The sequence below is a fragment of the Podarcis vaucheri genome (assembly GCF_965113315.1).
Source record: "Podarcis vaucheri genome assembly, chromosome: 10".
Taxonomy (NCBI): domain Eukaryota; kingdom Metazoa; phylum Chordata; class Lepidosauria; order Squamata; family Lacertidae; genus Podarcis; species Podarcis vaucheri.
The window spans coordinates 40,676,221-40,699,594 of NC_138748.1; the positions used below are offsets into that span (position 1 = coordinate 40,676,221).

The 23,374-nt window shown below is 42.5% G+C and overlaps 1 protein-coding gene across 3 annotated transcripts; it reads left to right on the plus strand.

Annotated features, from left to right (window-relative positions):
* GAS2L3 (growth arrest specific 2 like 3) lies at positions 1-22,923 on the plus strand. 3 transcript variants are annotated; one of them, XM_082238639.1, is made up of 9 exons: positions 1-105; positions 6,747-6,779; positions 7,318-7,486; positions 9,409-9,527; positions 11,692-11,833; positions 16,198-16,261; positions 17,208-17,346; positions 17,943-18,050; positions 19,112-22,923. In XM_082238639.1, exons 2-9 carry the CDS (start codon positions 6,762-6,764, stop codon positions 20,513-20,515), a joined length of 2,163 nt encoding a protein of 720 aa, XP_082094765.1. In that variant the 5' UTR covers positions 1-105; positions 6,747-6,761; the 3' UTR covers positions 20,516-22,923. The 3 variants fall into 3 exon arrangements, with proteins under 3 accessions (XP_082094765.1, XP_082094767.1, XP_082094766.1); XM_082238641.1 differs by having other exon boundaries at positions 10-109; XM_082238640.1 differs by lacking the exon at positions 1-105 and adding an exon at positions 5,352-5,548.
* Positions 22,924-23,374: the final 451 nt, after the last annotated feature.

Below are 23,374 nucleotides of genomic sequence, written 5' to 3' on the forward strand. Positions count from 1 at the left end.
GCGCGCGCCGCAGCTGCGAAGGGGTCGCCGCCGCCGCCGCCGCCGCAATCACAGCGTGCCTGGCAGACGATGTAGGGGGAGCCCGACGCGGGGGGCTGTTGCCGTGTGAGTGAGTAACCTTCCCCGTGTCCTGTCCTTCGAGGGGAGTCGTGCTTTCCTTCTGGCTGCAAGCTCACCCTTTGCCCGGGGAGTGCGCAAGCAGCCGGTGGACAGTTGCAATGGTCACATGCTGCGGGCAAGGCTGTGTGACTAGGTTGCTCTGCTTCACGCAGGCATTGAGCGTGAGGAGAGCGGCTTTCCCTTTCCCTTGCCCACCTCAGACAGCGAGGGCTTAAAAAAGATTGCTTTCTCTGGCTACCTAAGGCTGCTGGGTTGTTTACATTGCGTTAGGGAAACAAAACACCAGCGCTTTGGATGGGCGTTACAGTGCTACAGATGCAGCTTGTCTTCAAGCATGTAGAACGGAGAATGTGAAATATAGTTATTATGAGACAAGGGGGAAAGTAATGCAGAGCAGTCGAAAGGTTTTAGGACCAACTCTGAGCTGGAAGACAGTACTGGCATACGTAAGTGTGGGACAGGCCCTCTTCATTCAGTAATGTTTGTGGCAGTCTGTCCTTTGTCCTGCCTCCTGCCCTAACAGGCCTGGAAGGATGCAGGTTTTTAAGTGGAGCATGCCAGGCCTAGTGGCAGGTTAGTTTACTAAAGATTTTGGACCAAGTGTAATTTTTTTCTTCAAGTAGCAGTAAGTTCCTACAGTTGCAAGGTATGTAGCTGATGCGTAGCTTTGTATGTGTGATTGTATGCAGCGCTTGCAATTCCCAAAATATGAATCTGATTTTTAGGATCACAAAACCCGATGGCATCTTTCAAAACAAGGCTACCGGTATATCTTTGGGAGTCTTAAAGCAAACTATCTGCACAACATGGAACAGTTCCTAAGCATACTAATACTTGAATGATGAGCCTTCCAGTGAAGCTTTATGGATCTTTAAAAGTAGGCTCTTCAGCTGTATGGCTGCAAACATTTGTCTTCCAGTGTGAAAAACAGACCTTAATAGTCTCGATTAGCAGTTTTGAGTTCAGTAGACTTAGGTTTGATTTCCAGAGTATTACCTTCCAAACAGCATGTTCTTCTGTGTAGGTTTGATTTGATTAATTTCCATACTGCTTAATATATTAAAAATATCTCTAAGCAGTGTACAGAAAATGGAATCAATAATACACAATTTGAACAAAAAAATTCAAAACTGCACAGTTATATATTTTACATTTATACAAAGTTACTAATATATTGATTGATATCAATATCCATTCATTTTTCTTCTGATGCACCATCCCTCTCAGTCTCCAGGTTCTCACCCAGAATCAGGTCAAAACAAACTCTCAGCTCACCCACAAAAGTCTCACATTGAGAAGGGTTCCTGGAAATAGCAGACATCATCCTAGTCTCTCACTCTAGACTAGCTTTTCATGGACAGACTCAAGGTGGATGGTACTTCCTCAGGCAGCCCACAACTGTGTCCCATTCAGCTGCATTCTCCACACCCATTTGTGGGCAGCCTGAGGAAGTACCATTCCTATCCTCAAACAGCTGGTTTGTTGAGTTTCCCAGGGGGTCCAGAGGATAGGAAAAGGACCCCCTTCAGCTCACAGCTCTATCTTCACCCATGTCCTCTCCTCTTCCTCCAGCTTACCTCCTCCTTGCAACTATGTATAAGCATGCCTACTTCCAAGTAAGATTCCAGTGGAACCAATGGAAACACATTTTGCATCCTTCTCTGGAGACGTTATTTTGCATCCTTATCCGGAGACGTTCCATAAAAGCTGTGGAAAATTAATATTCCATGGCTTGTCCATGGGCAATCTGATGTTGCAGTTAAGATATCTGATGCGGTCTAAGGATTACTACAGCGTATCTGGCTACAGTATGTGTTTTAAGTGTGGTTTGCACTTCTGAAAACTTTCACACCAGCAAATGATAAGGAGGATCAAGAGCAGCTCTGGGGAATTGGTTGGGGTAAATGTATAGGATTTGGGCTGAGTTATGCTGGTGGTTAGGTGTATACGAGAAGGGAAAAACACTTTGCTAGCTTTGTCTGTGATGAAATACCCTAAATATATCTTTAACCTTTAGGCATGGGTGGCTTCCACATTTGAATCTGAAGCATTGTGTAAAACTGTACAAGATAAATCATTGCAACATAATAAGCTGCTACTGCAGATTTGTTCAAAGGATTGTTTACTTACATGGGTTGTAACACAAGACTCTCAGGTTGTGCTCAGTAACAGAAGTGGTTTGGGCTCTAAGTATCTAAGGCTGCAATCCTTCCTTACTCCTAGATACAGTGGAATTTACTTCTGAGTAAACATGCATAGGATTGCACTGTTAGAGACAAGTTTTTGTACCATCTCTTATTGTGGACTTTGCAGTTATTTGAGAACAGAGGGCTTTGTGTTATATTTCATCTATTTGCTAAGTAGAACTGAGCATGTATTTCCAGAGGTTTATCAAAGCTCATCATTTATTAGCGTTAGGAAACTAGTGAGTATCTGGATTCAGACCACCTGCTCTTGAACTGTGTTGTCTGTGGGGCTGCCTTTGGAAACTCTAGTTAATACAGAAAATGGCAGCTGAATTGCTAACTGGGAATAGATGTTAAGCTCGTAGTACACCTGTATGATGCCTGCTGCACTGGTCCTAGTCCATTTCTGGGCACGTTAAGAAGTGCTGGTGTTGACCTTTAAAGCCCCTGGTGGGTATTTGAATCCCCTGTGCATGCCCTTGCCAGCAGAAGCAAGATAGGTGCCTACCACTGAAGAGACTCTTTCAGTGATGGTGCTCTAGTTGGGGTATGTTTCAAAGAACTTTGCCTGGTGCTTACCTTCCTGTCCTCTCCTGAGTCTTTTGGATGCAGTTTCAATCCTACTAAAAGCTTCATGCTTTTGATTTTTGTGGCGTGTGTGTGTGTTTAATTGTTTTATTCATTTGGTAAACTGCCCTGCTTCCTGCCAACTTAGCAGTTTGAAAGCACGCCAGTGCAAGTAGATAAATAAATAGGTACCGCTAAAGTAGATAAATAAATAGGTACCGCTCCGGCGGGAAGGTAAACGGTGTTTCCATGCGCTGCTCTGGTTTGGGTGTTCCATTGCACCAGAAGCGGCTTAGTCATGCTGGCCACAAAACTGTCTGCAGAAGTGGACAAACGCCGGCTCCCTCGGCCCGTAAAGCGAGATGAGCGCCGCAACCCCAGAGTCGTTCACGACTGGACTTAACTGTCAGAGGTCCTTTACCTTTTTTAAACTTCACCACTATATAATTTTGGGCTGGTATTAAAATGCTTACAATATTTTATTTGTTTGCTTATGTATTCTCTGGAAACTTTCATAACACTCTTAAGAACAGAGGTAAAATGCCCAACTAATAGCCACTGAATTAACGCCCAGTGCTAAACTTACTGTGAGCTACTTGCTAATTCAGAAGTGGTGTTGGAATGATAAGCTGCAGCGAATGGTGGCTTTAACTGCTAATAACTTATGGCGCTAGTGGATGAGGGACATGGATACTGAATGCTTTTGGTGAGTCAGCATTTGAAAGACATACATAATCCAAAGTGGGTCAGCTGATACCTGTCATCGTGCCAGATGTGTGGGTGAGAAGCAAGCTTCTGAGTTGCACATATCACTTCTTCAGGCAGGAATTTGAAGTAGTAGTGGCAGTATGTATGTGAGTCAGATGGGCCTCTGTGAGTGACTCAGGCCACATACTTCCTTCCCTCAGGCTTAAATCAGTTTTATCTCCAGTTTCTTGAATTGTGGTCACTTTTGAGGAAGAGTATGACTGTTTGATTTTTTTCTTCTCTTACACAGGAAGGAGGAGATGTCTGGCCTCAGCATAGCCTGCCCACTTTCTTTAAAGAATTCCAATAGGCTTGATGCAATTGCATCATGGTTCATACTATGATTGTGCAGTTGTGGCTGGTGTACTCCACTTAGCTGTCCTGTGAGTGACCACTACTTTAGTTAGTTAATTTTGTTTTTTTCTTTTTGTTTACCTCCTTATTCCACTTTTTAAGATTTTCTTGCAAATGGGTTCACATTAATTTTAAACAAGAATGAGAGGCCAAGCTTGTCCTTAAGTTTACACACCTTTTTTTTTTTTAAAAAGTTGAGTATAAAGATACTCAACAAAGGTAGAGAAGTAATATCAGCTTCACGATGCCAGAAGAAAGGGATGAATTACAAACAGGCATTAGCAGTGTGGACCAGGGCAGTGTGCAATTTTCTTCCTCTTTTCGGTACCAGGACAAGCTGCAGTTTGAGTTGAGTATGTTCTTTCTAATAAAAAAGGGAAGAGCAAGTACCTTTCTTTGGCCAGTGGACTTGACCAAGTTGCACTTCCCTTTGTCATGATGTTCTTCCTGGGCGGAAGGCAATAGTCCGACCTCCCAATGGCTCTTGGTCCCCTTGCTGGCGGGAGATGCCAGAATGTGCTTCCTTTCAGCTCTGCAGTCCCATTTATGATGTGAAGATCCCTGTTCGTGGGTGTCAAGAGAAAACCCACAACCGCACGCAGGGAATGGAGAAGGATGATGGTTCCGTCTGGCAGTATTTTCTTTCTCGTTCCTTATTAGAATGTTTCCTCATTTCCTTAAGCCACAATTCATATTCAAACTGTGATTTGAGGCAACAAGGATATATATATGAAGAAGGGAGGAGGACAAAAGGACAGAAGGTAGCCTGCAAGCTCATTGCTTGCTCCCAATCCGCTAAACCATGGTTTGGAGGATCAGGAATATGTCTGAATAGAAGCTCTGATTATATCTCTAGAGTGCCTGAGCAGCAGGAATCCCGCTTCTAGTTGACAACATATGGCCAATTCAGTGATGACATTTTAATAGACTTCTATGACAGACGTGGTGTTACCCAGTGAACTGTTGTGAAAGAACTCGACATTTTCTCTGAAATGCCCATGCCCCCTTCCAAAGATTCGTTTTGTGAGGCATTCCTGAAAAATGAAGATTCTGGACATTCTTCCAATGTTCATTTGTGAATATTTCATTTTATTCAGGCACCGAGCGTGCCCTCCACATTAGGCTGTCTTTTGTTCTTACTCTGGCGATTGGCATGTTAAGGCCCTTGTCTGATTGTATGGGGCTCCTTATTTTAATGAGGGCAAGCCTCTTTGCTTGCTGCTCCTGCCATATTTTCCCCTTTCTAAAAAGTCAATGAACTCTCTCAGGCTTGTAGTTAGGACAAAGGGCTTTTTATGCTGAATGAAATTTATTCCCTGTGACCAGCTTGTGGGAAGCATAATACATTCATTAGTAATGTTTTGCTTTTTATATTCTGCCCTCTTTCGTATGGCGCAGAGAAGAGAAATATCAACAGGAAAGGGGCATGTGCTATTAACATCCAACAGAGAAGTAGTGGAACTTCTGCACTGACAGATATGATTAGTTCAGGATATAGCTGTGCTCTCAAACTGACTATGGCTCAAAACCCAAATCAACCTCTGACCTAGTCATAAATCTGGAGTATAAGCAAGGTTGGTATTGCAAAGAATTAAAATAAGAGGTGATACTCCTCATCAGTAGTATATGGATTATTGTTTTAATTAATTTGCTAGCAAGGGTTTTTAGTGTATATGTGGTTTTAGCACTATTTTATCTTTTTCTTTTCTTATTCTTAATGTACACCCCCCTGGGTTCTTCTGAGGAAGGAGAAATAAATAAAATGACATGATGATTCGGCAGCTTGATGTGAAGGAAAATTTAGAATAGAAACATGTTTGTGTTCTAAACATTACAATCCAATTGGCAATCCTGAGAACTATGGTTTGCCCCCCAGTGCAAGAGTTTTATGCAAGTTGAATAATGATGTTATTTCAATCGTGTTGCCTTAAACTCTGTTTCAAGATCAAAGTTCTGTCAACTTCCTGTAAGAGACTTACTGGCCAGGTTTGGACAATCTTTCCTGGGTTCCTGAGCCATGATTTAGAAAGCTCATCCAAACCGGGACATTTAAAACATTTCTGCATTCCTTAAATGTGTGCTCAAGCTTTTCCCCAGTCTGGTAGCCTTCAGATGTTCTTGGGTTATAATTCCCTTCATCTCTGACCATTAGCAATGCTTGTTGGGGCTGATGGGAGTTTGAATCCAAAATGCCTGGAAAGTGCATTTTGTGCACTCTTGCTGCTAAACTGATTTTATTTTTTCCTCTGTTGCAATTTTCTGTTACTGTAATTTGTTTTTTTTATGACTGTACTTTAATATAATTTCTTATTCATTTATTTCTGCCTAGCGATTGCATGTAATTGGATGGCTCATATAAATATAATTAATGTTTCTGAGTCTTTTTATTAGTGTTCCTTGTTTGTAGTTATTGCCATTTTTGCCATCGGCTTTTGAAACTTTTGCAGTCATGTAGGAGGAGAGAACTGCTCCAAACCAGTTGCCTATCACCTCTTTTGCACTCTGTCTGACGATGTCTTGAAGGATCCCTGACCTCCCAGAGAGGCTGTGAGGGATTGCAGTTGGCTGCAGGGAGAGAATGGATGATAAACTTTCTGTCCATGAAGGATTTTCAGGTTAATTTATCTTAGGATCTATGTATGTATCATATGAGACACATAATATCCTTGCTCATAGCAGTTCATAACATTAAATTTGTAGGTGCTAGGTGTGACTCCAATATAAAATAGCCTGTGAGTTTTAATTTAACATGTCTCCTTTTTCCATTCCTAGGAAAGTACAATCGCCATGCAGCATGCAGTTCAGGTAGGCACAGTGAATTACTGACGTCTTTATTATCATTTTCCTACCTTAACCAAGTCAAAAAATATGCTTCTGAAGAAAGACCTGTGACCATTTTATAGCAGAATCCTGTGCATGCCTACTCAGGAGTAGGTCCTATTGAGCTCAGTGCTCCTGGAAACTGGAAATAGAATTGCCACCCAAATGTGCCAAATTTATGTGTTGTAGTAACTCGCTGTTTATTTTACTCGCTGTTCTTTTAAAATGAAAATTCAAAGTTTGGAATCCAGGCTGCATGCCTGTCGTGGACCATACATAGAACCTGCATCTCTGATGTTCAGTAAGGCTGTTCTAAAACAAATGTGAAGCGTTTGGGTAATAGATTAGATAATGCCATTACTGACTTAATACTACTTTTGTACCTTTTGGGGGGGGGGCTTAATAATGTTTAGCAATAATGTTCAACCATTACAACTCACAACCTGTATTGCAGGTTGCAGCCTACCGTATATTTCAAAGTGTGTCCAAGTTGTCTTGTTTAGCTGTTGATGTCTCCCCTTAGGTGTGGTTTGGAGAGGATCCCCCTCTAAGTCCACGAAGTCCCCTGACTCCGAGGCATGGCCCAGGCTTGGCAGATGTTTTGCTCTACGACCAGTGGATATCTGTCCGACATGAGGCAACTCTGGTTCCTATGCAGGAGGACCTCTCCATCTGGCTCTCTGGCTTGTTGGGTACAGTACTAGGAATATTTGTCTGTTTGGAAGAGGCATTGCCCTAATTATTGTTGTCCTTGAGCCCCATTCAGGGATCTGTCTCCTACATTTATTTATTTATTCATTCATTCAGGAATATGTATACAGTGGACACTTGGGTTGTGAATGTGATCCATGCGGGAGGCACGTTTGCAACCTACGGCGTTTGCAACCCACAGTGCCGCGTCTGCGCATGCACGGTTGCGATTCGGCACTTATGCGCAAAGCGCAATTTAACACTTCTGCGCATGCGTGACTGCCGAAACCTGGAAGTTACCCATTCTGGTACTTCCTGGTTTTGGTGCGCCCCTAACCTGAAAAAATGCAACCTGAAGCGTCTGTAACCCGAGGTATGACTGTAAACTGCTTAATCAAAGTGCGCCCTATTCTGGCTAAGAACTATAAGAGCTGTATTTAATAAAATTGCAGATAAAAACACAGCTAAAATGGTCAAAACTCTCTCTCTGTGTGTGTATAAAGATATGTAAAATAATCAGCATTAAAACACTGTTAAAATAAAACTAATAAAGTAACTAAATTTTAAAACTAATAGAGGTAACTAAATGCCTGGGTTGGCTTGCTGAAATAAAATACGTTTTTAACAAAAGTCTAAAACTAAACAGAGTCGTACCTTGGAGCCCAAACGCCTTGCAAGTCAAACATTTTGGCTTCTGAATGCCAAAGTGAGTGTTCCGGTTTGCAAACGTTCTTTGGGACCTGAACGTCTGACATGGCTTCCGATCGGCTGCAGGAGCTTCCTGCATCCAATTGGCAGCCACGCCTTGGTGTGGAAGTCAAATGGACTTCCAGAACGGATTCCTTTTGGCTTCTGAAGTACCACTGTATATTGAGGATGCCATCCTAATGTAAATAGGCAGGAGTTTCAGAGCACAGCCGCTGCCACAGTGAAAGATGGACTCTGAGGAAATGAGGGTTGAAGAAGAGAGTGGAGGTGTGCTAGCCCCTTCTCCTGAGTCCCATCCCACTTTCCACATGCTGGAAGGCAAGCATCTGAAGGGCAGATCCTGCTGCATGCTTGGAGCCTCTCTGCAAAACCCCTGCTGCACATGATTGCCTTCCAATGCCTGGCAGGCAGTGGGGACGCACTGAAGGCAGCAATCTTAGTAAGCACATTCCTGCTCTCTTCTCATGTGATTTGAATTGTGTGAGGAGGAGAAGAATGTCTGCTTTGGGCTAAAGTTTAGCACAAAAAAAGTCAGAACCATTACCGTACCCAAGGAATTGCAGGCACCTCTTCCTGTTCAAGGTACTCCCCCCCCCCCACCCCCGGGTCCCTTTTTCTCTTTCATTTGCTAAGAGCATTTAATAATGCCTTGCCACAATCTTTTTAAATGTTTGCATGTTTCAAAAAGCACGGACTAGTTGAACAAGTCGGTGAATTACCATTATGCAACTTGTAGCCCATAATATAGACTGCAATGATTGCTTTAAAATTCAGGAACACAATCATATGCAAAAAAATGAAGAATGTGAATTAAGTCTATGATGCTGTGATTTCTAATGTGTTGAGTATGAGGTAATTTATCGCTCGGTTTAGGATGGTTCTTCTACAACCTTCCACAGCTTCTTCTGTTGTTGTGCTGACTCTGCCACATATAACATCTTCCTGGCTAGCTGTGTGCATCCGACTTCCTCAACTTGGTGTCTTCCATATGTTTTGGACTACAACTCCCATCACCCCCAGCTGCTGGGCAAAGCTGGCATGAAATGTTTGAAGGTTCAGTTGGAATTGGTCAAAAGCTGATGAAATACACACACAAAAAGGAGCATTTGGAGGTTATTCTCCTGTGAAAATGGGCTGCGTTTATGTCTATGCATGTCTGAGTTGTCCGTTCAAGTTTATTATTCACGACTCTAATGAAAAAGTGGCTCTTTTACAGGGGTAGAACTTACAGCCGACCAATTGTTGGAAGATCTTGATAACGGTGTGTTGCTATGCTTGTTAGTTGGAGTCATTCAAAGCACAGTAAAAGAAATTTGTGACCCAAATAGTTTAAGGGTAAGTACAGCATTCATCGCAGCTTATAAAAACATGGAAGTGAGATTTTCTACAAATTAATTTCACTGGGATTATGTATGCTCAGGTTCACATGAAGGATATAGCATGCAAACTGAAAGTATATGTTTACTTTTTAAAGATGCGACTATGGTAGCACCAGAAGGTGCTTTTGCATCAGCAATGATAGCATGTAGCCAGATGCGCTTGTGCTCCTGGTTCAGATGTTGCTTTTTCCACATGAATGTGGGCAAGTGCATGTATGGAACTTTGGTAACATTGTTGCATCTTCGAATCCAAAGCTTAAGGCTATTATACTTCTGATGAGATCTCATTTTCAGGTAATGCATTCGGGACATGGGCCCCTGGAGTCCATCTTTTATGCTCCGCCCAGGAGAATCAGCATCATGTTGTTGCCTTGGCAACATGTCATGGCAAGCATGTATGTCATAGCTCCTTACAGAAAACGACACTGGAGACAAGACATGGGTATTGCAGGAACCCTTGTCCACTGCGGAGTGGGGGGAAGGGAGGGGTTGTTTATGAAGCACAGGATACACAGAGACAGTTTGAATCACTTCCCACCTTGGGCTCCTTTCAGGGGGAAGGGTGGTATATAAATCTAACAAGTAAACAAATATTAACACATCTCAGGTGCACCTCCTTTCCTCTTGTGCAGTACAGGTGCAATGGGCTGTTGAAAGGTGCAGATGCAGGAGCGTAGGAAGACAGGTGGTGGTTTAGTTGTGGGATGTGTGGCTTAAAAGCTGTAGGGTGAAGTAGAGTGGCAAGAAGCTCTGAAAACAAAAGTGCTACAGGTGATACATGCCAAAATGCATGTAAGCCTTCTATAACTGGAGAGGCAGGCAATTCCTCATAGGTATGGGGGAGGAGAAGGGATGGGTGTGAGATGAGGGCAGTACTGAGCAGCCCAGGGCAGTGCTGGAAGATGGCCACACCAGTGGGGCCAGATTATACGGGGTGGAAATGATCAGCCCCCAATTTGGTTATGGGTTTGATTATTTATGATGCTTCGAAACAGATAAAGGGTGAGACGTCGTTTGATTTTTATACCGCTATGAAAGGGAAAAGATAATTTGGAATATTAAAAAACAAACAAACCCCACAACCTTTCTGATCATAGTGCTCTGAAATAGTTTATGCATTGGAATTCATTAGAAATATTAGTGAATCATATGTTAAGTCTTCTGACAACCTTCTTCTACATTTAGATTACTGGAGCATTATTTTTTTATACCCTTGGGGCTTTGTCCTGATTTCTTTTCATGTGATACTCCATTCTTCTGTATTTTGCTGATAAGGTATTTTTAAACCATCTTTCAAATCCTATTTTCAGCAGAGCAAGTAGCACGTCAGTTAGGTATGGGTGGGCTCTCCTTTTTTGAGGAAAGTGTTTCTGACAACTAAAGGCTAACCTCCACAAACCTTGGTACATGGTCTATTTAATCCTGTTTCAGCCAAGTCCTCAACAGTGCCAGTCAAAACCATTTCCATCACTGGTAATACATACCCAACAAGATTAGTTTCCCTTGCACTTCTCTTCCTTGGAAAGCAATCTAAAAGTGCTTTCCATGTGCTCACAAAACCTCTCTTCCTGTGACCACCACCCAGATGTAAATACATTGTGTTGGATCCAGGTTACTTTAGTTGTGCTTTCATTTCATTGAAATCAACAGAGCTATCCAGTAGCACAGATTTCAGTTAGACTAAAAGAGTGACTAAGAGAGCAATCCTAGACGCCAGAAGCTGGTGTAGTGCAAGATTTTGTCCTTCCCCCAGAATATCCTCTTTTTGGGGGTTTACAGCAGCCACCAGAACCACCAGACTTGGTTCAGCAGAACCAGCAGACTTGGTTCAGCTAGCTGAGGGATAAGCTGGTGTATCTGCAGCTGAATTGAGGATGAGGGGGTTAAGCTGGTTTAGCTGGCTGTGTCAGGAACCTCTCAGCAAAGCCAGAGATCTGCTGGATCCTAACCCTGCTCATCTCTGTGAATCTTCCTGTAGCTTTGCTGCCAAAATTAATCTGGATCTAACCTGCTGTCTATGTAGATGTAAGGACTTTGCAATGGTATAAAAATGAATTTTCCCCCAAGCCTTCTGATGGTTATAGATAAACCGTTTTACACCACCATTTTCCTCTTTCCAGGATTTCCCTTTGAGAAAAGTGCCCTGTAAGAAAGATGCGCCTTCGGGATCCTTTTTTGCTAGAGATAACACTGCCAACTTTCTCAAATGGTGTCGCTGCATTGGCGTGGATGAGACTTACCTCTTCGAATCTGAAGGCTTAGGTAAATATCGCCTAATGAGGTCAGTCCCATGAAATGACATGGCCATTAATTTCTCTGGCAGGTTGTTGCTGTGGCTTCTAGTTAAAAGGGGTAGAACTGTTCATAAGAACTGGTTCCTATGAGTGTGTTCCAGAGTTCCTTGATTATGAAACAGGTGGTCACATGCCTCTGTAAAAGACAGAGTTAAGGTATAACCAATGCATGCTTCAATACAGAACAAAATAACCTGATGGAAAGAGAGCCAGGGTACCAAATATATCAGGGAGAGAAAGAGGAGGACTTTCTTTCTTGTTGCTTTTGGGGATAACAGAGGGGATCCTAGAATAGCTTTCAAGCCAGCTGCAGAACAAAAATCTATTAATTGTTTTAAAACCAAGCTGTACAGATTTACAGAGGGTGTTGTATCATGCTCCTCAGTGGAACCAGGACTAATTTGCTTAAGATGTTGGGATTTCCTTCCCCCTCTGTTCCATATGCTGACTTATTTGAGGGACTTCAGTATGGTTCTTTGCCTTATTAATGCTCTGATACACATAGATTGTGGTTCACCATATCCTGGAACACTTTCAGATTCTGGGTGGAGTCAGCAAGCAGTGAGTTGCGATGTTGAGGTCTTTTGCCACATTCACCATGACACCAACTGTGGCAGCTCTTCTTATGAACTACTACATGTGACTCTGCTATTACTGGTGACATTGGGTGGTGCTAAGAAACATTTTTTGGGTGTGTGTGGAAATTTTGGTGTGCTTTGTTTGCATTTTGGGGTGTTTTTAAAGATAACTATACTTGGAAATGGCAAGTAAGCTTTTTTCTGAGTCAGTAAAGCTCAACGGTTGGTTGGTTGACTTTCTCTTTCAGTTTGCTTTTTTTTTTTTAACCTTGGAATCCTGCACTGAGGCTTGACCACTCAAACCTACCCACCCCACATCAACATCAACATGCAAAGTACCAGCAGAGCATGCGTGAGATTTGGGGGCTCTGTTGGACTCCAGTCCCATCTAGAAAGAAAGGGTGATATAGAAGGCTGATGTTCTAGCAACGGTGGTAGGAGAGGTCCCCAGAGGGGCTGGCATTGCCCTGTAAAGCTCCACAGAATGGCTATAGAAGCTTCAGGTGTTACAAAGTGTCAGGGACATGAGGCAGTAAGAACGGACACAACTGGTCAGGATGCCCAAGGCTTGCATAACCACCCGCCCCCGGCCATTAGTGCTGATCAAAGACCTTCTCTGAAGAGACAGGGATTCCCGCTGTCAAACTCCAGCATTTCTTAATGCCTTGGGAAGTGTTGCAGAATGCAGACCCAGGCCTTTGATGCGAAGAGAAGGGACTTGCAGAGAAAGGGGCAGCTGTAACAGGAGTTAACAGTACCTGTTTGTCCAAGGAAAATCTTCCTCTTTCCCATAGCTTCCCATAGCCACTCTGGCCCCTGGGTCACATGCATCCGCTCTCTGGGTGTGCATAAGTAAGTATGATCATAAATATGAGTGATCTTCACCCAGGATTTAGGAACCTGTGGTCACACTGCTGTTGTTGGACTTCAACGCCATTAGCCCAAGCTAACATGGCCAGTGAGTTGTAGTTCAAGAACAGATGGAGAGCCGCAGGTTCCCCACCCCTAATCTATGCTTTCCCTCCTGGTAACAAATGTTATTCTTGGCAATGGAGATTGGTAGTTAAGGGGGATGCTGCAGGTTGTACAGGGTCATATAATTTCATGTTTAGGAGCTTTCTATGTTCCTGATTCTAACATCTGGGGGGGAAAGAAGGTAGCATGTTGCCATGCCAGGATTTTTTTACTTGTTCTCTTTCCATGCCTACTGTACCTATTTTACCGATGGATCTGTGAATGGTGCAGATGTGATTTTTCAGGAATTGGATGCAAATAACTGGATGCAGTTAAGTTCCTCTCCCAAAGGCAGATATGCCCTAAATGCCAGCTAGGAAGCTGTCTCTGTTTCAGTTTTCTTTATAAAGTGCTTCAAGTACATGACTACTAAAATTAGTCAGCCAGTTTAAGGACTCTGCAATTTGTGAGTAATTGACATTTTGCATCAGAAGCAAGAGCTTTGGATTTTACCGCCCTACACTCCTCATTCTAACTAGATGGATATGAAAATGTAAACTTTCAGGCAAGTTCAGGATTGCCACCTTCAAAACACTTCCAACTTAAAATCAGATCTTGCGCTGGTTTTGTACCTGGAGGATGACACTATCTGCCTCTAGTTTCAGACCGGACTTTGTAACCAGCAGCTGCCAGACCAGGTTTAACCTGATGGAGCAAAATCTCTGACTGCTCATAAAGAAGAGTAGCTCAAAACAGAATTGGTTAATTAAGGTTTTGGTATTGTTCTTTTAAAATAGATGCACACCCGCCTAAGTCCCAGCCCTGCAGAAGAAATGCTACTTAAGTTGTGAAATTGCTTGTGCTTGTTGAAACACAACCTTTAAATATGTTTGCTGCATACATTTAGAAACCAAACATCACCACCACCTAGGACTGACTGGTTGCGATATGCTTAGTAATTTTAGTTTATAAATGCTGATTTTGCATTTCAGGCAACTTAATTGACAATGGCAAGTGTTCTGTTTTTTGAATCCCACCAACTTTAGGGGAAGCATACTTCTAGGAAACTGTATATCTTTGTTCCAGGTGTGGCCAAAGTGGAGCCCTCCAGATACTGTTAGACTAAGTGCCTATCATCCCTGACCATTGGTCTGGGCCTGATAGAAGTTTGGGGGCACCACAGTGGTTAGCCCTGCTTTCAGAGTCACCATTTAATTCCCCCCTTCTTCCATCAAGCATTTCTCAGTAGCAAAATCAGAGATCATATTGGGTAATATGACTTCATAAATAATGAAATGTCTAATAAAGAATAATTTCATTTTCATCTAGGTAGAATGGAGTTGGCAACATTTATAATTGGAATCAGTCACACCATATTGCATTGTGTATGTAGCTCAGAGTATTGGGGAGGCTGCTGACTAGTTAACACAGTAGCTGGCTTCGCAGCATAAATGCGTGCTTTGTATGCTCCTGGCAAAGAGCCTCCTTGGAGGGGCGAAATTCCTCTAAGCCTGCTGTGCCCTTTTACATTCAAGCATATTTGGAAATAAGGAGTGGCTGTTTTGTTTGGACACTTGCGCAAGCATACAGCTCTGGCTTGCCACCCAATTTCCTTTGCATTTGAACACTGCAGGAACCTTAATAATTTTTATACTGCCACTCCATCCAAGGATCACAACATAATGATAATGATATTAAATTTGTATACTGCCCTTCATCTGAAGATCCCAGAACGGTTCACAACAGGAAAATACAAAATGAGAAGAGTGTCTGTATCTGATATAGAACCCTAGGAAACTTGAACTGTGGTGTCTGTTTTTTGTTAATGTCTGTTTTTTTCTTCACACATCTGTATCTGGCATCTTTCCAAATCTGACAAGTTCTTACAGTTTGAATTTCTGGGGGTGGGGTGGGGGTGAGGATTTTCATTGAAAAGTAAGTCCAGAAATGTGACTGCTAAGCAAAGTGTTATATTGGCACAGCTGTTGTTGATGCCCTGGAGAACAAAGCTTATAGGAGTAATAATTCAGAATTTGGATATTAGATTAATCATCAGCATCATCTCCTTCCACATACATGTCTCAAGGTGATGTACAAAATACAATAAAGGGTAAAGGGACCCCTGGCCGTTAGGTCCAGTTGTGGATGACTCTGGGGTTGCGGCGCTCATTTCGCTTTATTGGCTGAGGGAGCCGGCGTACAGCTTCCGGGTCATGTGGCCAGCATGACTAAGCTGCTTTCTGGCGAACCAGAGCAGCACACGGAAACGCCGTTTACCTTCCTGCCAGAGCAGTACCTATTTATCTACTTGCACTTTTGATGTGCTTTCGAACTGCTAGGTTAGGAGCAGGGACCGAACAACGGGAGCTCAGCCCGTCGCGGGGATTCGAACTGCCAACTTTCTGATCGGCAAGCCCTAGGCTCTGTGGTTTAGACCACAGCGCCACCCGCATCCTACAAAATACAATAGAAACAGCTAAGAACACAGAAAATAACAGCAAGTTAGTTTTAAAACAATACCAAATAGATGCCCACAGCAGAGACCTATTCATCCAGCTCAGAAAGCCTATTGAAACAAAAATATATTCAATTGTTTCTGGAAAGTGTAAATGGTGGGTGCCTTTCATATTATAACTTGTCTTCTGTTGCACGAAACAGAAGTCGTGCTCTGAGTTACTTATTCTTCTTTTGTCTTGCATGCCAGTTATTTCTAGTCTGCAGTTGATTTTTTACCCTTAAATAAAAATTAACTTACCATGAAATAAGGCAAAACATTAAGTTTTCAAAATTCTCTTCACAGTTCTTCATAAGGATCCCAGACAAGTGTACCTTTGTCTACTGGAAATCGGACGCATCGTATCAAGGTGTGTATTCATTGCAGTTTTCTAGATAGAATATGTAACGTAGAGCAAACCTTGAGAAACCTTAAATGAAGGGTAGCCAATGTGGTGCTTTCCAGATGTTGTTGAACTACAACTCCCATAAGCCCCAGCCAGTGTAGCCACTTGTTATGGATGATAGGAATTGTAGGCCAGCTACAACTATGTTGGTGACCCTTCATTTAAATGGTTTCTCAAGGTTTTCTTCAGAGATCCAGCCTATTTATGCCTCCTTGACACTCAGGGAAAGAAAGCCTGACAAATTTTAATTCAGTATGAGTAGTTCAGCAAGTCATGGCTAGAAGGGGCAGTGTTCTCTCACTGGATTGGGCAGCATAAATCAAAATGGCAGAATTAGATTCTGTAGGCAGTGGAAGGTTTTTTGGTTTTGAAATCAAAGATGGCATTGTTGTCAAGTCCCAGCAAAGGGGGCACACCATCAGGGATAACACTGACCTCCCAGTTTGATTTTTCAGTCCCACTCGTCCAGCTTCCAGTTCTCCTGCTTTCAAGCTCTGATGTGTTTATGTGGAACAGGCATAGGCAAACTCGGCCCTCCAGATGTTTTGATACTACAATTCCCATCATCCCTGACCACTGGTCTGGTTAGCTAGGGATGATGGGAGTTGTAGTCCCAAAATATCTGGAGGCCCAAGTTTGCCTATGCCTGATGTAGAAAATTGTTTCCAGGCAAATACATGTTCTGAGAGTCTGGCTCTGCAGCTTATATGATTGAACCTTTGGAGAGCACTTCCTACATTTCTCAGGAAGTCAAACCTATGTTTTAGATACTTCACGGTCTGCTGTATATGCACTTAGACATGCTAGAGACATGTAATAGCTATACGCTATTTTTCATTTCCTTGTTTCAGAATTTTATTTAACCTAAATGCAGTACCTTTTCCTCCCACCCCTCCTTTCCTTTTTCTAGGTATGGTGTTGAACCGCCTGTATTAGTGAAATTGGAGAAGGAAATTGAATTGGAAGAGACCTTATTAATGTCCTCTGATCCTGTTGCTCCTGCCGTCACTCCCAAGTCGTGTTGTCAACATGGAGAATTAGACGAAGCAGTAAGTATCGCTTGCATTTTGTCCAATGAAGTTTTAGCTTGCTTCAGTTAATTACCTTGTATTGTGTGCTCCTCTGAATGTGCATTTAAAAGGAGCTCCATTTGAAAATGAGCTTCATCTGTGTAATCTCATCGAGTTGTATCCAATTTAAGTCGTACTCAGTAGACTCATAAAAATTTACTTGATGTTCCCCACCTAGTAGGATTTAAGCAGCCTAACTGCACAGGATTGCCATCTGGTAAGTGCAATCCTGTGATTCTTTACTGAGAAGTAAGTCCCACATAGCTTCAGTGGAGCTCTTTTCCAGGTAAGACTAGCCGCAATCTTCATAATAAACATCCAGCAAAGTAGGAAAGGAAATTTGATCACAATGCAGGAAGAAGAAAATGCATCTGTTGCAACAACTAACAGTGCTCTTTATTTCCTCTGAAATTGTGTGAGCTTATTATCAGCTTGGCAGTTTTGAGGAAGAAGGTTGAGATCTTCGCATTGGCTTTCAGTGATGTCATTCTTGTAGCAAAACAGGAAGTTCACATTCATTATTACTTTTTAAAGATAACATGGAGAAATTAACAAGAAATATTTGTACAAACTAGGTTAAGCACATTGCTGAAGATCCTCCTTGCAGCTGCTCCCACAGGTTTTCAATTGAGTACCTGTCTGAAGGACGCTACAGGTTGGGAGACAAAATACTCTTCATACGTGTAAGTTCAATTTCTCAAAATGGTTTCCGACCTCTTGCTTTGGAATAGGCTGTCTCATCTGGGCCGGGCATAGCCCACAGCCCCACAGATAGGAATTCAGTCTCATGAATGGAGACATCATCCTGGTGAAGTTATTTCCTTGCCTGTTTGGAAGACTGTCCCTAGCACTCTGCAAGCATTCAGCCTCAACACACAAGAACAGAATTTTTTTGTAGGACCCAGAGACTCATGCATCAGCCCTCCCCCCAGTGCCCAGTGAGGGAAGGTCTAAGTATATTTGACTGGTAATGCAGGGCTCCTGATCGCGAGGAATCTTCAGGGCCCTTCAGACATTCGTACCAAGCATATGAAGGTTGGTAGCAGAGGGAAAGGTCTAGCATGCTCAAGGATCTTTGGGGCAGAGGCTGGTGCATGCACTCCTGGTCCCCTTAGCACCTTTCCTAGAATCATAGACTTGGCACTCCAAGAGTCATGAGTCAAACCCCTGCAATGCAGGAACCATAGCTAGATAATCTCTGGGAGATGGCCATTCAATCTCAGTTTTAAAACTTCTAATGAAGCAGAGTCTACCACCTTCCACGGTGTAGTCCATTTCACCGCCAAGCATCTTTTGCCATCAAAAAGTTATTCCACAGACTTTGTTGGAATCTCTTTTCTAGTAAATTGAATCCATTGGTTTGGGTTCTACACTCTGGAGCAGCAGAAAACAAGCTTGCTCCATCTTCCATGCAGTATTTTTCATATTCAGCCTGAATGCCTGGCTGAGTGATGCTAGGGAATGCTTGATAAATAAGCCCCCCTGCTTTCTGCTGTGGTTCTTGGCAGCCTGCATTCCTCTGTCCTCTTGGTCCGCACTTGTTTAATGTTTTTAGGATTTGTGGAGTGGTCTTCAGGGACAGTTAGAGATCATTCTGTAATATAGGAGGAAAGCTTGTAAATGGGAAACTATCAGAGTCCCAGAGGGTGGATTAAGGCCCCTCAGAGATGCTTCTAAGCCTAATATACTGCAGTACAAAAGGGCAAATATCCTATTCTCTACTCTTTCTCCCTCCTTCTGCTAGATGTTACACGGCAAGCATGTGATGGTACGTGTTGGTGGAGGTTGGGATACTCTTCAAGGATTCCTACTCAAGTACGACCCTTGCCGAGTGCTGCAGTTTGCAACGTTAGAACAGAAAATCTTGGCGTTTCAAAAAGGTGCTTCCAATGAGACTGTTCCTGATTCATCTGCTAGAGTGCCACAGCCTCCACTCATGAATCCCATATCTGCAGTGGATACATATCAGAAACATAATTCAAAGCCCTGTACTCCTGTTTCAGATCCAAAAACTCCACATGTAACTAACAGAAAACAGGCAGTAGCCAAGTTTCCACAATCAGGTGGTCTTTCTTCCCCCAAAGTAACAACGTGTACGTCTCCTACAAGCCAACTTGGACTGGGGCACACCAAGTCAAAAGGCTTAGTAGTGAATAACAATATGCCATCTTCCAAATCTTCAGCAGCTGCATCAAAAAAATCAGCACCTCCTCCTCATAAATCAACTTCGGTTTCAAAAGTTCGGCAACCTGTAAATAAAGGTTCCTCCTCCTCTTCCTTGTTGAGAACTGCTGTAACTTCAAATTCGCTTCAGAAGCGTGTCTTGTCGCCAGCCAAACTTGCACATTCCCAGAATTCTCCAGCTGTTTCGGATCCTGCCCTTTTTTGTTCAGCAAGTAAGCTTTCTGAGCTACCTGGAACGAAAGCTAAAAGAGTGGCTGTAGAACAAGATTTCGATTCTCCTAATAGCAGAGCTCGGCTTGATGCTGCAGCCAAAGCTAAGCCTCTTTCAAAAACCTTAGCAAGACCTGCAAGGCCAGCTGACAGAAATCCACATGTCCCAAAGCCAACTTTGTCTCAACAGCCTTCTGCAAAACCAGTTCCCAAAATCGCCACTCAAACATTACCCGCACAATCCCAGTCACCCAGAGGCATGCCAGAAATTAGCCAGGCCAAAAACATCAAACCTGCTGTTAGCCCTGCTTTGGTTACAGATGGTAAATCAACACAGCTGATGTCTTCATTGGGACCGAGGGGTAAAACTGCAGCCTCATCTGTTAACAACCAGACATCTGTCAAAAATGTTCAGGTACAAAATGGCACGGCGAGAACTCCGGTAGGATCCAGTGTATCAAAACATCCAGAGCGTACCCCACTCTCCGTGGTGCGCCTTCCCCAAAAATCAACCAAAGTCGAAACCAGGAAAAAGGCTATGCAAAGTGCTAACAGAGGTCAACCAGCAGTTAAATCTTCTCTGAATGAGAAAAACCTTCATCCATCCACTAAGAATCCTCTTTCAAAAGTTAAGACTACCACTGTAACTACCAAGGGGACACCTGGAAGCTTAAAGGACCCAACACTGAAGACTAAGCAAGATGATAATTATTTTGTTATGAGTGGAAATAAGAAACTCAGAAAGTTAAAATAACTAAGGATATTAACTATTGATGTTGCCTGCTCTTCCCATAGCTACTTCATTCAAGTGTAAAATATTTAAATAACAATACGGTAATCAAGATATTAACTCCCTTGTCTATAAATGATGATGTTTGATAAGCTCTGCTAATCAGCTAAGCGTGTTCACCAGAACTTATACCAGTCTTCTCTAATACAGTAGTACATTGATCTCTATAGGGCATCTTACTTTAATCTGTATTCTATGCATCTTTAGTACAATTCTGGCATTCATATTTGATGTGACAAAGTGTTCATTTCTCATGACAGATATTTCTGAATGGATCCTATGTGGCACCTAGTATTTTTCTTACCAGGGAAAAACAATAAGCAGGATCCTTTATAGGAGCCTGTATTAGTGGACACCGGAAGGTGCATTTAATAGGAATGTGTACAATCTCCTGATGACATTAGCCCTTTTAGGAGACGCTCTTGTGCATTGATTCAGAAATTTGTCTGAAGATGCTTTTTGTCAAAAGTGGAATTGGGAAATTGAGCCTTGTATTCTAAACACTAATTTCAGTAAGAATAAGATGTGAGTAAGTTTTTTTAAAAAAACAAGGTAGAAGTAGCCAACATGTGAGTAGCTTTATATTGGGGAGAGATCAGAGTTATTATTAGTAGTAGTTTGGCTGATCTTGAATGCTGAACAGAAATGGTTAGTTAGCTTTAGGGCATATCCCGTGCTACAGCTCTGTTCTGCGATGGACTTCCATATGCACAACAGACTTTCCCCCTACTCTCCTGTCCCCTCCAGCTCCCCTCTCAAAATCTACTCTGGTGAGTTGGGAGAGTGTCCAGAGCAGAGGGATTTTGGGGGGGGGGCAGGGATGGCAGGAGCAGAAGAAACAGAAGTTCTGCTAGGGCAGTGGAACTACACATGTGAAGCACTGGATACAACCCTTCATTTTTAAGGGGTATTTATTCTAATTTAAAAGCTCTTATGTAAGTCCCATTTAAGCGTTCAATACAGATCCCTAAGAACACTAAAAATTTCTGCCTTAAATCATAACTTCAGTGCCTTAGCACACAATGTGCTCTGTTGTATCACAAGATATTTTAAATATCTGGGTTCAGACGTGTGCCCTAGTTTATTCATGTGGGCTGAGTTCAAGCCTGTGCTGATCTCAGCAGGGCTTAAGCAAATGAAACTCTGGGTCTGATTGCACAGGAACAATTTAATGAACGCTGGTGCTTTGTAACTCTTCTGCGTGTCAGTCTTTCTGAGGCGAGTGGAGCTTGTGCAGCCACAGTGCTTAATGGATTGCATGCTTAAAATGCATTAGCCAAACCTCCCTATGGGAGGGAGAACACCCCGTAGAATTCTAGGAAATATGCTTGTGTCTGCAGAAGTGGGCGAGCAACCTTCAGATAATATGATTTACATCTGTAAGCACAATTCAAATGCCTTTCAAATAAGCTGCCTACGTCGTTTTTTAATATTTATATTGCACATTACTTCATGCTAGCTGCATAATTCATTCCTTGTTGCATTTAATACAGCATAACCTGCCATATGCAGCAAACTTTGAAGCGGAAGTAGCTCGATCTAAGTGTCTTCAGTACAAAGCTGTACAATTCTCAAGCAAGATAGTATTAATGGCATGTGTATACCAGCTTGTATACACCAGTACTTCCTAAAGCAGTATTTTTTAGACATTTACCTTTTTCCAAAAAAACTTCGCAGTTCCTTCTCCATAGACTTTTCCCCCCAAAATGTAAACGTCAGGAAAAGCACTTTCTCACAAAACTGTCTGCATGTTGCACTACTAAATATCAAATCATGTCTTTAATTGCAACATACATTGCGAACCCAGGTGAAATTGATCTTGAGATAATGGATTCTGCCCCAAATCACAAATTAGTAAACCATTATTGACTGAAGTGGATATAAGCAGCCATGCACACACACACCCCCCGCCCCGCTCTTCACATCTGCTGTAGCTGCACTTAAAAAAGAAACATCTGACTAGATGAGGCAGAATGCATGTCCCATTGAAAACAATGCTGTGTAGACAAAATATATCCACAGTTAGCTTTACATTCTAACAGTGCGCTGCCAGTTTACACTCCTCCTTGATTCTGTACATGATAATTCCACAGGAACGTGTCTATACGCACCCTTCCCCTTAGCTGCTTTGGAGTGACTAGTTATATATGGCACCTATATAGCTCTTACATATACGGCAGTGGTTGGGAGACAAAGTAACTGTTGTGCCTGAAAACTACTTTTTATTTATTGGAAAACAGCAGTGAAGAGGTATTCACACAAGTCAGTGTCCGATCTTTCCTGGCCATAACATGAATATTCATTTCTGCACTACCAGTTTCTATTATTTATGGATTTTTGTAAGTCAATAAACTGCTGCAATCTGTGAGAAATGTGGCAATGTTGTCAAGTTTTTTTGTTCTTTTTTTGCTTTTGGGTGCTTAATTAAGGCTCAAGCATGGAAATCTTTACAGCTATTTAGTCGCCAAAAAAATAGAGAAAAAAGTCTCTATTACTGAATAGTATGCACATCAGCCTGATAGCCTGATTTAAAAAATAATAAAGTGAACCCTCCCCTGTTCATTGCTATAATGATGCATATATGCCAAGTAGCATGGGATGGGATTATATGTAATTTGAAGAGTGTTGTAGTTACCCAACTAGTATTTAAATGGTATGTCCATGAAACATCTCTGTAGGCAACTGGGGGCTACTAAGTCTGAGCAACGGTGTTTGAGGCTTGTGTATGCTCTATGGAGCTGTCTCTGAAAGTTTGGGAAAGATGGAAAGCTCATGTGACAGTTCAGCTGGCAGAACATGAGACTCTTAATCTCAGTCAAGGGT